The sequence below is a fragment of the Heloderma suspectum genome, chromosome 2, assembly GCF_057233095.1.
Source record: "Heloderma suspectum isolate Gila_16-S chromosome 2, 16-S_ref, whole genome shotgun sequence".
Taxonomy (NCBI): Eukaryota; Metazoa; Chordata; class Lepidosauria; order Squamata; family Helodermatidae; genus Heloderma; species Heloderma suspectum.
This window is the reverse complement of record NC_139459.1, coordinates 84,223,456-84,240,892: the sequence shown is the minus strand read 5'-3', so window position 1 is coordinate 84,240,892 and position 17,437 is coordinate 84,223,456. Positions and strand designations below refer to the sequence as shown.

Genomic DNA, 17,437 nt, shown 5'->3' with positions numbered 1-17,437 from the left:
ATGGTCAACGCTTATTAAACCAATTCTATATCAGCTGCACCTATTGCTAGTGTGTTTCTGCCCAGTTCAAAGGGCTGATATTGAACTTTAAAGGCCTAAACAGCTTGGGTCCAAGTTATATGAAGAACCACCTACACCTATATGAACCTGCCCATACTTTAAGATCATCTTCAGATGCCCACTACTAAGATCAGTAAGGTTGGCAGGCACTAGAAAGAAGCCCTTCTCAGTGGTGGCCCTACCCTATGGAATTTCCTTCCAAGAGAGATATGGCTAGCTCCATCTTGGCTGCTTTTAACAGGACTTTAAAAACATAACTATTCTCTCTGGATTTTAATTGAAAAGGTATTATGGTATTTCCTGCTGTTAGGGCGCAATCCTATTCAGATAGAGGGCCACCTCCAAACTCAGAGGCGACCGCCCATCCAATGCAGGGTAGGAGAAGCACGGAGGGGATCATTCCCTCCGCTCTCCTCCTGCTTTCCATTTTCAGCTGGACAGCTGATTGCAGCTGTCTAGACACAGGAGACAGCAGGGGAGGAGGCTGCTGTACAACACATTGGATGTGTCGTACAGGCATTTCCACCCTCCCCACCCCAGAATGACTCCCAGAACACCCCTTTTCCGCCGCTCCACACTCCTCTTGAGAGCGCGGAGGACGGGGTTGTTCTGAGCTGCCTCCAAGGCAGCACAGAAGTTGGGGGGAGTTGGTTCTCCAACTCCGAGGTTGGTTCCCAGAAAACAAGATATCCACTGTCTAGCGGCCATAGGATTGCTCCCTCCAAGATTTGATATTTATTTTATTTTAACTAGCTTATTTTAAAATCGTTTAAATTTTAAGGTGCTTTTTCAACTTTATATTGAACTTTATTGTTTTATATTGTAAGCCACCATGGGAAGATCATGGTCTTGAAAGGCAGCTAAGAAATATATTAAATAAAGAAAATAAACATCTAAACATCGCCGACTTAAGCTGCCTGGACTGCCAATGCGTGCATGACCAGTTGCTAAATAATCTCCCTGCCCTCCCAGGTCCCCCATGCATTCTACAATATTTCAAAATGCCATGCAAGGAAAGTGCAGTGTTCCACTGGCAAATGTTTTTCTCTCCACAGCCCACGTCGCATTAAGTCTACTTTAAAAAACAAAAACAAAACACTTTTTCTTCCCAATGTCCTCAGGACTGCACAGTGTACAAAACAATACAAACTACTTGAAAGAGCTTACAACATGAACTTTTGAAGCACCTCAGCTTCAGCCTCACAAAGGACCAATTCAAATGTGCATGTTCATCATGTGATACCTGCAGCACCACGAGATAACTTGCATGTGTGAATGGGCCATCAGATATATAAACACCACAGACTGAATTTTCGTATCACTTGATGTCACATTTAGTATCTTTTCTTCCTTCCCTACCCACGTCTTAGATACAAGTAGGAAAAAGTAGTAATGAAGCAGCAACACTTAATTTCAGTTAGAAATGCGCCCATACCATTGAAGTATCTCTAACTGCAACTTTTTAGATTCCTACATGGAAATCATTCTTTCCATGCAGGGGAATTGTCAATTCCAAAATGTAGATCATACATCCCTATACACACATGTGGATCATTTCATGTGTACGTGTTGGGAAGCTAGGCCCTCACCATCTCTTGCACAGTAATACACCAGATAGAAGGACTGAATATATATCTCAAAAATCTTTGTTTGATGACTCTATCACTACTTGAAGCAACACTGACTTTTATGCCAGTTACAATAGCCTATTTATTCTATGCACCAATGTTTGCCACACCACATGAAATATAATAAATAGCATTTTTTTAAGTTTCAAATCAGGATAGGAATGATATTATGATTATGGAAAATAGTTTTAAAGATGTAATTTATTAAACTGCTGTCCTAAAAGTCAAAAGCCAAAATCTGCTCTAGCCAATATATATTCACAAATGCATGATGCAGTATATCGTGCCCTTGTTCCCAGATTTATGATGCAGAAATCCATGAACTCTCATTTCAGATAAAAAATATAGCAATGTTTATTCCAACAGCTTCCAGCTCTTCTGAAACAGGCATTAAGTGCTGTTTAATACACAGCTCACAGCTCACTACTACTCCCTTAGATATGTTCCCTTATGTCACTACATAAATCACACTGTGATTTATCTAGTGCAAAAACCATGTAATTCAATGATTTTTTAAAAAGTTAACAACACAAATTTTTGCATTTAAATCAATGAGTTTGTTTTTTAAGATTATTCACCTCTTTAAAATGTCCTGGTTTAAAATAAAATCTGTTTTTAATACAAACATGCTAAATGCAAACACTAATAATCTTCTAAAACTGAATCCAGTGGTTTAAATAATGTTTGACGAGCAAAATCATTTCATTTTTGTGGTCTAGCATTACAAATACGGGGAAAATGTCTTTTATCTTTATGCTATTTGCGTTGCCCTTATTTTCGCCGTAGTCTACGTAAATCTTTACGTAGACTAGACGTGCCAAAATAAGGAACGCAAATGGCGGCGCCCATGGGCCACCGCCATTTGCGTACGAGCTTTTTTTTCCCCCCAAAGTCACCCGTGATAGGCTACGTGACGATTAACTTAGCCTATCACGGCTGACTTTGGAAATCTAGCTGTGATAGGCTACGTTAATCGTTACGTAGCCTATCATGGGGTTTTGGGGGTTTTTTACTTTATTTTGTAATGGTGGCGGCGGCAGCTGGTCGGAAGACCGGCAGCTGCCCCCACCCCCGCCGAAACGCCTCCGAAACGCCGCCGGGAGCCGCCGCCGAGAGGGACATTCGCAGGAGGTAAGTCCCATCTCGGGGGGGGGCGGGGGGCGGAGAATTTCACCGCCAATTTCGGGGGGCCGAATGCGTTGGCATTTGGCCTCACCGAGATTCGTGAAGAAATTCTCAGAAATGCTCCGCCATCCCTAAGAACAGTACTTTCATAAAACCTGACATGCCCATATTATGGTTCTCCAGGAGACCAGCTCCATTCACATGAACAGGATATGTTCTGGATGAATCAAAAATTATTCAGCTGGAGCCATTTAACTAACCTACTGGTAGATGATCTTCATCCTCATTGTGGGAAAGGGGGAGTGTGAATATTTGTCAGGCACTGAAACTGTCAGGAGCGCCCTAGCGGCCTCTTTCAGTACACTCCAATAGCCAACTTAAGACACAGACGAACGGATTCTTTTCAAGGCTTTAATCCTTTTACAACTTAATGACTCTTTCAGATGCTAATAACCAGTGACTAAGCAATGAACAGCAGAGTAGCCTATGCTCCGAGTAGGCAGTTTATCCCCGTTTGAAGGAGAATCACTTGAAGACCCTGAGCTTATGGGCTAGGGAGAGATCCTCCCTCTTTCCCTTGGGTCCACGGGATGCGGCCGTTGCTTGCGCGCCAAACGGGCACTACGCCTCCTTTCCGCGCCCTCCATCGCTTGTCGCTCCCTGCGTCTGCGTCGAGCGTCTAGCAAGCCCCCCTCCCACACTTTCTCACTGCTAGGATCACTATCTATGTCAGGAATGCCGGCAGGAGGAATCTCTGCCAGCTGCTATGCCTGTGAGAGATGAGCTGGCTCCTCTTCCACGGATTGCTGATCCTCCTCAGAATCAGAACTGCTCTAGGGTTCTATCGGCTCAGTTTCCACCCTGACAGAAACCCTGTCTGTGTTTGGATTTAGTAATCTCAACTTCAAACTAGTGGGAATAGATGCTGCACCATGATTGCTTTGTAAAACAGGGGTTTTACTGTTTTACCCTGAAGAAAACGAAGAGAGACTTCTTCTCCTTCTTCTGTTCCACAGCAATTACATCAGTGTTCTTTTTTCCCTTTCCAAAAGCTAGTTAGGTTTGCAACTTTTCCGAAACCTTGCCTATTTTACATTATGGCAATTTCATTCGAAATCAATCCCCCTCAATCCAAAGAATGGATTACTGAACAAAAGATGAACCACAATTTTATAGGCAACACATCCACCGATATGTAGAGTTATACATTCTACCGCAGCTTGTACCGCGTAATGGTTCTCAAAGAATGTCATTTGCTGACTAGCTATAGCTCCAGTACCTGGTTTCTCCCAAGAGGTGCCCCATCCAAATAGTACTGGCCTGACTTGACCTAGCTGTGCTTTGAAGATCTGGTAAGAGTCCAAGGCAGCACAGCTGAGGTAATTAAATAAGCACATGCAATTGTTGGAAGAGTCACATGAAAAAAAAAAATGAAGTCACTTAACAAGTTGGCTTTCAGCACATTTTTACATTTTTGGATATTAAACTCATTCAGAAAATAAATTTTGACTTAAGTATTGGTGGACCCAAGAAAAATATTGTGTAATATACAGCATGTGTCCAAAAATTCACTTTTTTATGCAACTACATACAAAGAGAGGAGGAATCAGCAACTTAAAGGCTGTGAAATATAGTGTCATAAATGTACAGCTCTACAATTATTTTGGGAAACAATTTTATGGCTCTTTCTTCACAACTAACACTTCCAGAAATGTAAGAAAATGCTGTCTTTTCTAGTCTTGCTTTATAACTGAGCAAAGTTATACTCCCAGTTCGCACAATCACCATGGCTTAAACATGGTGGCTTGTTTAATTTGCAACGCGTGCCTAACTACCCGCCTGGGCACTGCTCATCACATCATCCGAACCCAGGCAGCATGGCTTGAGGGGAAAACAACCTTCAAATAACCCAACAACAGGCCATGGGTACTTGAGGGGTGTTTCCCCTGGCATGCACTGTTTGTACCCAGGTGGGTAATTAGGCAAATGGCATCTGGCATGCACTGGCATGCACTGCAGCTTTAAACAAGCCACAGTGGCTTGTTTAAACTACAGTGATCGTGAGAACCAGGTCACTAACTAAATATTTTACATCTTTACTTAATTCTGTAAAAGGTTTCTTCCCAACTTAATATTTATAATCACTATGAAGTGCTAATTTAAAAACCTGAAATGGTAGATACACATTAAATGGCTAAAACTCCAAAAGAACCTTGGTGTTTGGTATGTGGAAGCGGCAAAATAGGAAACTGTCAGAAGAAGCCTTACAATGCAATGCTAGATGTACATACTCAGAAGTAAGCTCCACTGATTTCAGTTGGACTTACTCCCAGGTAAATGTCTGTAGGATAGCAGCTTTAATGTGCATGCGCCATTTCTTGTGTGTGCACATGTAAATGGCATTCCTATTTATCAGAACGTTTTGGATGGCTTGCAAAGCATCAGGAAGAAAAAATCAATTATGTGTATAATTTATTTTAAAAGAACAATACAGAACCTGGGTTCTGGTAACCTGGAGTGGTCTTACTACTAATTTTAGATGTTAACGCACTCTTCATGTAATCGTTTACATTCCATATTCATTAGAGAAAGTCCTTGGTTACTTTGGAGAATAATTTAGTAAAAGACAAAATGCTATTTTCACAGAGACTTAGCAAAGCAGTTATTCCACCTCCATTCGGGTATATCTGGATAAGACCACATCAGAGAGTGAAATGGCTACCCACTTTAATTATAATTTAATACCTTAAGTAAATGCTGCCACCATCTGAGCACATTTTTAACCTTAGATACTTTAGAAAAACAACAACACATGAATGATCTGGGACTAACATGAATTGTAAGCATTCTGTACTGTTTTATCACTGGGGCCTTTCCAAACTTGCCATCTACACACCTTTAGACTATGGATAGTATACAAATACGCAGCCTGTGTGTGCAGAAACCAGGATGTGGAGTGTCTTCCATAGAAGTCCCTCCTCACCTATCAAGCTGTGGCTGCACTAAGGACACCCTGACACACCCAGACAGATACAGATCAAGCAGAGACCTCCCACACATCACCTCGGAACATCTAGCAGCTAGTTATTCCCAGGAGCCTCACAGGCAGCTCTGCTCCTACTTCTCCTGAGACCAGTCTGCACACTGGAGACTTGGGGAAGAACAAGTGGCTGGATACATCTAGAAAATGCGCATGGGAGCTTATTCTTGGTATGTCCTGCCTGGCTTTGACAGGGTGCACTGGGTACAGCAGCAGGATACCCAGCAGAGTGGCAACATTACAGGAAAGAGAAGGCCATCGCAGAAATCTGTGGAAACTATTTAATACCCTATTGAGCACAGCATGTAGGACTGCAATCTCTGTTACCATGCAGCAGCTTCCATATCAAAACTGTACAAGCAAATATGGGATGGATAAGCTTGCTATAATGGAAATGCAGAGAAGAACTTAGGCATTCTTGAACAAAAGCAACATTTGTTTAGCTAATGTATGAGAACATAACATTTCAGGTATCAGAAGAAAGGATGCTCTAATGCATTTAGATGTTAACCTGCAGAGTTACTAAAACAAGATCAGTTAAACCTAAGATTAGAGTCAAGTAGTCCTCCAAACTCCAATATTAGATTTACTGGATAGCTTGTCTAGTTACAGGCAGCAGCATAATAAACAGGTGAGATTCTCCCCAAGAAAGTGAGAAAGCTGTTCTTTTGTAGTAAGGTCTCTTTTAATAGCAAGAGAAACAATAGCATGGGAATGATCTTCTTACAATCCCTGTGGTCTTGGATTGGACCTCTCAAACAACATCTCACAGATAGCCCAAGAGGGAAACCTATGTGGGTTCCCCCTTCCTTAAAGAGCTCTTCACAGGTGAGAAACCTATAGACAGCACTATGCACTTCCTCTAGTAGGAATTTGTCTGGTGGAAATTCACCAACAACAGAACAGGACTTAAGCCTTAGTAGGCCACTACTGGGCAAAGTACAAACGAATGTGGGGGGCCTTTGGCATAAGAATAGAATGAAGTACAGAGAATGTACAACCTGACCATATTCTCCATTCCCTGTTTAGTACAGCACTGATACCAAGCCTAACCTGGTGTACTAGAGCAACTGTAAAGGAGCAAGAGGTCTGGATAGAAACACAGGGCTGTAACTGACCCCTTGTGTCAAATTCTAAAGAACATAAAAAGTGCCCCATAAAAAGCACCACAGCAACTTTGCTGTAGCAAAATACTGAAGCACAGGGGATTTAGGAATTATATGAGGACTGCTTGACTGTTGTAGGATGCCACATTCGCTCTAGTGACACAAATCTCAGCTAGCACTGCACAAGATAGAGCAACAGCACAGAATCATACCAACAGCCTTTTCCAAGCCTAGTTTTCAATGGAGAGCAATGACTCCCCACTGTCAAGAAGTATAGCCCTCCTACTTGTGGCATATTACATCACCAAAGACAAGCCATAATGATCCAGTTAGCATTTAAAAGAATAAAAATATATATGCTCATCAAAACTGTTTAAAAAATGAGGGAGGAAATAAGTGGAGTGTCAGAAGCTAAGAGGAATTAGCTCAGGGAAGTCTAACTTCCTGAGAAGAAGGAAGAAGGTACTGACCTGGTTCACATGTAACACCAATCCAAATATGGGTTGAGTATGGGTTGTTATTGTATCATGGGTTGCTGTTGAATTGTTGGTTGTCGTTACGTGCGAACCCTGCACTACAGTTTAACTATGGGTTGTTAACCATGAACAACCCAGAGTTCACAACCCAGCAACAAACCATGGGTTCTCTTGCTGGGTTCCATGGCTACCAACCCATAGTTAAACCATAGTGCAGGGTTTGCACGTAACAACAAGCCATGATTCAACAATAACCCACAATTCAACAGCCCATACTCAACCCATACATTGGGTTGTTGTTACATGCGAACTGTCTGTATATGTATTGAATCGCCCTTCCCTTCTTTGCATCTTGTTTTGGCCACACATCTCCTCTTCTGGTTTCAACTCACTAGCTGTCTCTTTTTTTCAGTGCATAAACTTTAAATTTCTTCTTGTTTACAAATGCTTACACCTCCCTGCTCAGTTTCTCTCCGTTCTGTTCTTTCCACACTTTTACTTGATCTTTCTTGTTTCATTCATACCTTCCTATTCTACTGAACCAAAGGCACCATTTTGCTCTTGTAGTAGTGAACATATGAAAAACACAAGAAGCTTTCTGATACCAAGCAAGAGTGCTAGTCCAGGTCATTTTAGGTAAAAGATGCAAGGAACTGAACCTAGCATGTTATCATTACTCTACCACTTTGGGTTCTTCCTGGACCCTTTTATATGGCATGTTATTTTGCATAGCATTTCTATACCACTTGAACAATAGTCAAAAAATCATATTTTCACACAGGCTATTCTACTTAAATTCAGTTCCTCTTCTCCCTCCCTCCCTCTCTCCCTCATGGCTTTTCCAACCTTTGAATCTTATTGGTCTTTTCAGATTGTAAATTTGTGAGCACAGTTCTTGTACCACAGCACTTGAAAGTTGATACTATTATTATTATTGATCCACAAACAATGACTCTGATAACAGCAAATCAAAAATTGTCTTGATGTAGTTGCATTTTGTATGTTTGGCTGTAGTGCTGGAAGTACCTATGCTAAATCCATTCAGCTCTTAGATTTATAGTACACAATAACTAAGTTCAGGTCTCCATCACACTGTACCTTCAGAGCTGTCCCCAGAGTTCTGGGATAAAACAAATCTGTTTTCTGTTTCCATCTGACATTTCCGTTGATGTCCTCCTACCTAGTCAATTTCTTCTGATGGTAAATCTGATAGCGCCTGTCTAAACATATCTATCTGCAATTCAAACAAGTGATAAATTAAACAAAGAAAAGCCTTTTGAACTCTGTAACCGTTCAGTAAGGTTATATTCCCACTCATCCCCATGCCCTTATGAACAAAACTTACCCTTGGATTTTTTTAAACTACCAAATGTACAATGAAAGCTATACAGCAATGCCATGCAGTAATTTACTCTTCAAAGAAGTAAATTCCTATTAAGTGATCACTACCAATGTTGGACAGAGAAAAAATTTCAATTAAAAAGAAAGGAAAGAAAAGTTATGGATAAAAATGAGCATATACGTCTAGTCACGTGACTGACTCAGATTGGTCATAGTCAGCGTTGACCATTTTAGTGGATAAATATGAACACACAATTAGAGGCAGCATATCACATAAAAATACACTGAATCTGTGTCCCTTTCTTATACCAGGTTTCAGTCCTATCAATTTGTGCACACTATTTTATGCTCAGTGTCTACAGGTAATGTCCAAACTGGGTGAGATGAAACCTTCAAGGTATTTTCTGATACTGTCTCTATATACATTTATTTATTCAATGTATTTAAAATATTTATAGGCTGCCTTTCAGGGTAGGAGCCCTCCCAAAACAATGTACAACAATAAAATGCATATAATAAAATTCATAATAAAAAAGATGCAGTAATAAAAGCAGCAAAAGTTCCACGAAACAACAAATATCAGCAAAAGACACACAATTGTACAACACAAATGCATCTATAACCCAGTTTGATGAAACATAATCAGGTGAAGGTGAAAGTAAAGAAGTAAGGCTTCATAGCCTTCTTAAAAGCTTGCCCCTGATGGCAATTTACTCCAGAGGTGTGGGCCCACTGCAGAAAAGTCCTCTCTCGTGTACTCGCCCATCTAACTGCCCTGACAGGTGGACAAGTGAGAAAAGCCTCTCTGGCTGAGTGAGGGCAGGCTGATAAGGGTGAAGGCAGTCCTTCAAGTAAATTGGTCCCAAACCTCAACTTAAATGTGTTTATTTTACATATCCCCATTCTCCACCAGAATTTGTTTACTGTTTAGATTTGACAGAATTTGGAGTTTACTCATTTACTTTGAAGGAGGAAAGAATAGAATCATAGAATCATAGAACAGTAGGGTTGGAAAGGGCCTACAAGGCCATCGAGTCCAACCCCCTGCTCAATGCAGGAATCCAAGTCAGAGCATCCCTGACAAATGGCTGTCCAGCCTCGTCTTGAAGGCCTCCAGTATGGGTGAGCCCACCACCTCCCCAGGTAATTGGTTCCATTGTCGTATTGCTCTTATAGTCAGGAAGTTTTTCCTGATGTTCAGCCGGAAAAGACATAGGATAGAAGTGAGAAAAGTGAAATCAAGACTTTTAAATCAGACTAGTAGACAGCTGTCACCACATGGCAAGCTATGTGTGCAGAAACTCACCACGGATCAGCGTGATCTTCCCTAGGATACCATAAGCAGCAAAACAGGTCTATGATGGTGTAGAAGTTAGTCACCCAATGTACACCAAGTAGAGCAATTTTAAATAACATTTAGATTCTATGCAAGCCATTCCACATGGAAAAAGCAGCAAATGCCTAAACCAGTTGTAGGTTATTGTTAGCATGTGATAAGGCATGCAAGCAATGACCACTGTACATATGGAGCTATAAATAAATGGGACAATCTGCCTTTAGCCTAGGCCAATTTCACCTTCTTCTTATACAAACAAACACAAAACTAGTTGGGGAGAGGAGGAGAAAAGAAAGACAGGTGACAAAAATTCACCAGGTATACATTAGATAAACATCTGCAAGCACGCTGACACAAAATCAATCAAACCAGAACAATAAAACAAGGAATATTAGTCACATGCCTCCCAATGATATTCATACAATACTTCGTTTTGTGTTTTTCCACAGTCAGCATTGTACCCATATTCTGGAAAACTGAAAAGAGGCACCAACCATATAGGTGCATAAAACCTGGCAGTTACACTTCATTAAACAAGTATCAGTTAATATATCTTCCCCCAACCCCAACAGTTTCAATCTAAACAAGCAAATTGAACTACAGCTTAAAGCTCACCATTTTTACCAGATTTCACTTTACAAACCCTATCAAATCTGGCAACTCCACAAGATTTAACAGGAATAAACTAAACTAACTCAAGTCCCACAAAATGTTGGCAAGCTATTTTCAATGTTCTTCAGTTGAAACCTGACTTTGGAATGAAAGCCAATGATGTCTTCACAGCTGTAGCGCTGTTCCATAGATTACAGCCAGCCAACCACAAAGAGCAGGATATGCTCATTTGAGATGCCACTGGCTCTCTTCAGCCTCATAGCCACTGTCAACAACATCCCTGTTCTTGTTCTATATGGTTCTGCAGGCGTGCACATTAATAAAAAGCCAACGAGAAAGAATAATTGCTTTGTTTTAAACCATTCCAGGATTTTACATCATCCCAGCTGCCAATAGTCTATCCACCCACCCTTAAATATCCTGGGATTTTTGTTCATTGCAAAAACCACTGCTGTTGTCACTGGTTCTAATTCTGACATCCAACTGGTGTAATCCAGGATTATATCTGCTTAAATCATACCAGCAGTTAACTGCCAGCACCAAGGATCTGTTTATACAATCAAAGATTCAGAGGTTTCTTCAAGCCTGGAAGATCCTAAGCACAGACAGCTGGACATAGTGAAAGGTCATCCTATTCCGTCCACCATATTGCTCTCAGGCTACTCAGTGACCTGATTCACACATTAGCACTATACCATAATTTAGCATTAGGTACGCAAGCTCCGCTGTTCTTCCAGTGCAGTAACAAGGATACGATTGAAAGCTTGTGTTTAGTTATTTTCAATTAACCATGGTTTCTGGTTTTGTACATACCTGGGGCTCTCTAGGTTCCAGTTCCAATATCAAGAGAGTTGGCTCCAGCCGATCAGGACACACCAGCCCTTACAGCCAAACCAGCTTATCAGTCCAAAAAACTGTTTTGAATGCAAGGATTATCCTGCATCCTTTTCCTGACTGCTGCCTAGGATCATGATCCTTGCCTGCATTTGACCTCATATCTACTTCTCGTTCCTTCAACCCTATGCGGCTACATTGGAACTTAACCTTCTGCCTGACTCCGATTCTGCACTTGCCTCTGGCACTTTGATCCTCATCTACCTGATCCAGTGTCTGGCCTCCATCTCATCTGTGATCATGTGTGTTGCCCTTCTGGTCTTTGTCTGCTGGCACCTAAACTTGACCCCAGCTACAGCCTGTCTCAGAGCTAAGCCAAGGCCTGACAACTTGACAAATAGTTGTGTATCATTCTCCTTCTTCTTTCAGTACAGTCTTGGGAGGCTCACCTGGAGCGGCTGGAAGGAATGGGGTCCCTTCCTTGCCAGGTTTTCCCATTCTAATACCCCTAGTAGCATGAGAAGGGTGATTTTGATAATGAAAACAGCCCGTGTTAAAAAAAAGTTAAGCATGCCCATCCTGCTACTCTCAATCCCAACTGGGAGCCTATTACAAGACTGTATAATACTAACAACAACAATAATTAATGATAATAATATAGTAATGGTAGGGAAAACAAGACATGCATGAGTCTCCAAGCGACAGGAATATTACTGCACAGCTTGCTTTTATAATGAAGACTCTTACATCATATCAGTTTGTGACACATACTGCAAAGGCAATCTGAAGCCGAAGTTAGCTGTATTAGAGGAACAGAGCCCTTGGATTATTGGGAGCTCTTGGATGTAAGTGGCTGTGTAAACAAAAAGTACTGCCACTAGTTCCAGGAGAGTGGGTAGAATTAAAGCTGTTAACAGAAACACAGAGAAACCTAATAAAAGGTGTGCCGCTAACTCTCTTTAAAAAAAAAAAAAAAGATGACTGATGATTCACAACCCTGAACCAGCAATGCCTTAAAGTTTTACTATGCTTTATCATGTAAATGATTTCTCAGGGTATATTTTCTGGGGCCATTTACATACAAAATAGTTACTCTAACACAGTTAGTCTGTGTACTGATCTCACTCAAGCCTCATTTACATATGGAAAGTGACCGCTCAGTCTCTGCTCCACACAGGAAGCCATACCATCATAAGCTGCTGTAACCATGCCATCACAACCTGAAATCAAGACTGTGATGGCATTGTGGAAGTCACTGGTACTTCATGATAAAACAACAAACAAACACAAACAGTAAGACCTGTGAAGCAGTCTCCACATTACTGTGTTTCTTTCAAGTAGCAACCCATGCAAAAATCTGCATGTGTGGGACATGCCTGGGAGAAGAGCTAAAGTGGAGAGAACAGAAGTAGTTACTGTTCTCTCCACTTTACCTCTTCTCTCAGGCAAGTACCACCATGTTCAGCATAGCCATGCTGACTCGGGGATCTTGAAGGCACAAGGCTGGTTCAAGACTGTACACCAGATATTAGAGGCAAACAATAGGAAGAGGCCATCGCTTTCATACCTGGTCTGAGTTTCCAGAATAGGACTAGTCCAAGATACTTTGCTATCTGAGGTGAAGGTCACGATGGAGCCCCTCCCCCATTCCACATACAGAAGCCAATCAGTTGACTCTTACGTGCTGTGGAAGTAAGACTGTGGCATCTCAGGTGCTGTGGAAGGGGGGACAGCACCCTTCCACAGCACCTCAGGACAACAAGCTAGCTTAGGGGCATAATGCTAAAAATGTGGAACACACACCTTTGTCCTCCAAGACCTTGCCACTGCTTCCTGCCCTTTGGCATCTGCTGTCTGAAGAAATTGACTCAGTGTACCTAATAGCAGCTATTTTACTGGCCAATGTTGGAAACACAGTTAACTAGATAGACTTTGGTCTGATGACCAAGGTCATTCTTAAGCATAGGAGCAGGCTGAAAGTTCCACTCAACCAGCTTGAAGTGCTTTGGTCTACTACATATAGAAGCAATGAAAAACCAAAGGAGAGAAGAATTCTGACATATCCTCATGAGCCCCCTTCATGAGGAATGTACTCCATGAACAGTACACCAAAAAGTAAAAAGCACATACTTCTGAATAACCACCACAGAAATATACTTTATACTGCTTGCCTTTGTTCAGGTGGATGCAGCCTATGTCAAGAACTGTGTGTCTACGATCATACATGTGAAACTAACAATTATGGAAAACATAACTTTAATTGAAAATAATGAGGAAATGGACCAAATTATTATAATGAAAAGAGAGCAGGTGGTTTTCAGATAGGAAAAAGGACAAAGTAAACTAGAAAATGGAATAGGGTAGCTAAGAACAACAGAAAACAAGACTATAAACTAAGGAGGAAGAGATAGCATGAAGAAAATGTGGAAAGAAAACATTTTACAAAAGGAAAATAAAAGGGTGGAGGAGGAGGAGGAGAAGATGAAGAACAACAACAGACTGGGAGATTTCTAGCACCACAAGCCTTACCAAACCACCACAAGTGCTGAAGGATGCAAAGGAACCAGGATACTGTAGCACAGACCCGCTGTAGTAACATGATCTCTCTGTTTGGGGCTGGGCAGAGTTTGGGAGACTCCTCCTCTCACTCATTAGTCGTTCTTCCACTGCAAAGCCGGGTGCCAGGAAGCGGCTGTCCCTCTTGAGAAGCAGATAGAGCTCCTGAGCAAAAGCTGGTATTTTCAGCAGCACCTCATCCCCATCCTCTGGAGAAGTAGATAGCGGTGGGGGAGGTGGCAGCTGAGAAGTAGCACTAGATCCCTGAAGAAGAGGAGACCAGTGGTAGAACTCCTGAGATTCATATTCATCCTCTGAGCCCTCATCCTCCAAGGTCTCCCCAACTGGCTGTAGCTGCCTGTCAGATGAGGAAGAAACTGAGCGGATCTCACGAGAGCTGCCCACCACCTGAGTGGATGCAGAGGTAGCACTAATATTGCTGCTGCTGTTCCCACAGTTTCCGTCAGTGCTGCAGCTGCCTCCCGCACCGCTGCCTCCCGTGGGTTCTTGCTGGCCCCTGCTCCATAGTGCTGGATAAACAATCTCCCACTCCTCAGAGTCTCCCAGAGGTTGCAGACCTGCAAGAAAAAAAAATACAGACTGGAGTTTAAGCATATGCAAAACCACTCACTGATCATAACAGTTGCCATATATCAGGGATGCAAAACATGTGCCCTCCAAGCCCTGTCTGGCAGTCCCCCAGAAAAAAAAAGGAAATAAACAAAAAATGTTTTAAGAATGGGCTCTATACTTCCTGCCACAGATGCCTTGTCTGGACATCCCCAGAGCACCCTAGGAAGCAGTGCTTGAAGGCTCCTGTCTTCTTCCCAGGATACTCTAGGAATGGGGCTTCTATGGCAAGAACCATGCAGCCTGTTGGTAGACTTTTTTTTCTGAAACCATTCCAAGTAACAGTGTGTGAGATGTCAGGATCCTTCAACAAGAGAGTGGATTAGAGGAGGGAGAAGATCTAGGAGCCATATTCCTGGATGGCTGGGTGGTTTGAGAACTGAAGTTTCTGGGAGAAGTGTTGGTTTTATCTGATCAAAGCAGGTGCCAGGCCTCTGAAACACTCTTGGGCAGGAGTTGGATTTGAGTGAGTGAGCAGTGTGTGCATGTGTGTTTGTGTGTATGAGTGAGTTATATGTTCCATGTGCATGCATGTAGCAACCATCAATATGGTAGCCAGACAATATGATTCTTGGTCTCATTTGTACCACTGCTACCCAGCTATAATCAGTCTCCCTACATATTGCCACAAATATAGTTGGCTTTGCAAGTAGTATTTTTTATTTCCACATGCTAGGCTGCAGGATCTCAGACAACATATGACCTATGTTAAACCAGGTGAAAATACTAACATACATGACAGTATTGAAAGATGTTGCAGCTGTCTCCTAATTTATTCCTTAATAATATTTATTTAAACACAATATTTATTTTTAAGACTAAAATAGTCCATAGCTTCTATTTTAATTAAAAAGTATCAAACAGACATCCTGTATCATCCATTTATACAGTTCTGTTTAATGTTGTGAGGTGGTGTGGAGCATTCGCTAAGAGACTGAGCTCAGCTAGTCCCCAATTTAAATCTCATCTCTGTCATGAGCTCACTAAGTACCCTTAGACAAGCCGGTTTCTTTCAGGTTCAGCCCTCTGCAACATGAGGGTAGACTTTCCCTTTAATCATGAACCTGGGTGGTTGAGTGCTATCAGTTTGGAAGTGGAATAGGCCAACACCCCACAAAGAAATGTGGGATCTACATACAGGGATTCCCCTAGGTATACAGAAGTATACAAAAAGTTTGAAACTTACAAGAAAAAGGCACAAAAAAAACCCCCAACAACTGCTTGACAAAGACCTGTGAACTTCCAGGGTTTATAGAATGTTAAAATACTAGTTGAGAGAAGGAGAAGAAAACTGGAGATTAAGGAGAGAGAGAGAGAGAACTGGCCTGCTGAAGCCCCTAACAAGACCCTCAGGGGGGAAAGCTCCGCACCCTGCACTGTACAAGGAGGTAGCCTTAGACAAGCCAGTTTCTCTCAATCTCAGCCCTTCATCTGGAGGGGGGAAGGTTGCATTAATATTTTGTTGCAGACCCTATTTCTAATACTAATTTATTTTATAGGTAGATCAAAAGAATTACAACAATATAATGCAAATAACTTTGGACACTCTGAAGTGCCAACTAGTAGTAGTAGTATGATTTCATAGCTTATGAAAACAGATTACAAACTGCACACCATACAAAGAGGTGCAGAACATTATCTGTCAAGCCTCTCACACGACACATGCCATATTCCAGGCACCAGTATAGCGGCAATCCTAATTCAGTGTTCAGTATCCCACCTCACCCCCCAACACATCACTATATGTGTTCATTTGTTTTATCCTGCATAGTCTTCCACTAATCATAGATGCCTCATGTTGCAACACAATGCCCCCATTGCACAGGAACCAGCTGTAAAGCACTCTGCAGCTGCCAGGTGAAGCATGCAATGCACTAAACAGAAATAAAGGAGGATTCTGTTACATTTTACTATCTGGTGTTGTCCATGAAAGAAAGCAATATTAAAGAAGTAATACAGTTTATTAAACATTGGACCTTAATGCTTGGCCTTAATCCATGTGGGTGGGGAGAACAATTTAGAAAGCTCCTGCCTCTGGAGAATGTATGTTCTGTCTCTTGAACAGTGGGAAGTATGGAGGCATTTGACTAAGGAAGAGAAAGAAATTAATTTGACCAATTACTTTTGTAAAAAAATAAAAATAAAAATTAAATACTATTGCATCCAATGTACTCCCAACCACTGAGATATGTATACTTCCCACTTTTTAATGTGCCCTTTTAAAACAGAGTGTATGGAGACCTATACTTCAAAGATCTCCTTATGGATCATAAATGCAGATGAGGAACACATAGATCACTCCTAGGGAGTATAATGAAAATGTTACATATGATACATTCTGGAGAAACTGATTTTTTTCTTGAAAAGTTTACAAGAATAAGTAAACCCTGCCAAACCAAGATACTGCCCTATGATGCACACAGAGGATTGAAAAAGTTACTGGGCGGGGGGGGGGGGGAGGTTTTCACTATACAGAGGACAGAATGTTACAATCAGCACTGAAGTTAAGCAAGGGCTTCATTTTCAGTATGAGAATGCCAACACTAGAAAGCATTTCCATGGTTATCTTCAAAATAGCTGGGGAAATAACTGCCTCTGAGCATGTGCAGAGTAACTTGTTCTTTACAACCCTACCCTAGCCCTGTACATTTGAGGTTATGGGGCAAGGATTCCACAGTCTCGAGCTGCAGCAG

General features: G+C 41.7%; 1 protein-coding gene across 1 annotated transcript in view; it reads right to left on the bottom strand.

Moving 5' to 3' along the window:
* Positions 1–17,437, bottom strand: part of ADAMTS19 (ADAM metallopeptidase with thrombospondin type 1 motif 19) — a 171,080-nt gene that overhangs the window by 153,285 nt on the left and 358 nt on the right. Inside the window, exon 2 of the mRNA XM_084834003.1 lies at positions 14,088–14,692. Within this exon, the coding sequence (XP_084690129.1) occupies positions 14,088–14,692 (605 nt within the window). The remainder of the gene's footprint in view (positions 1–14,087; positions 14,693–17,437) is intronic.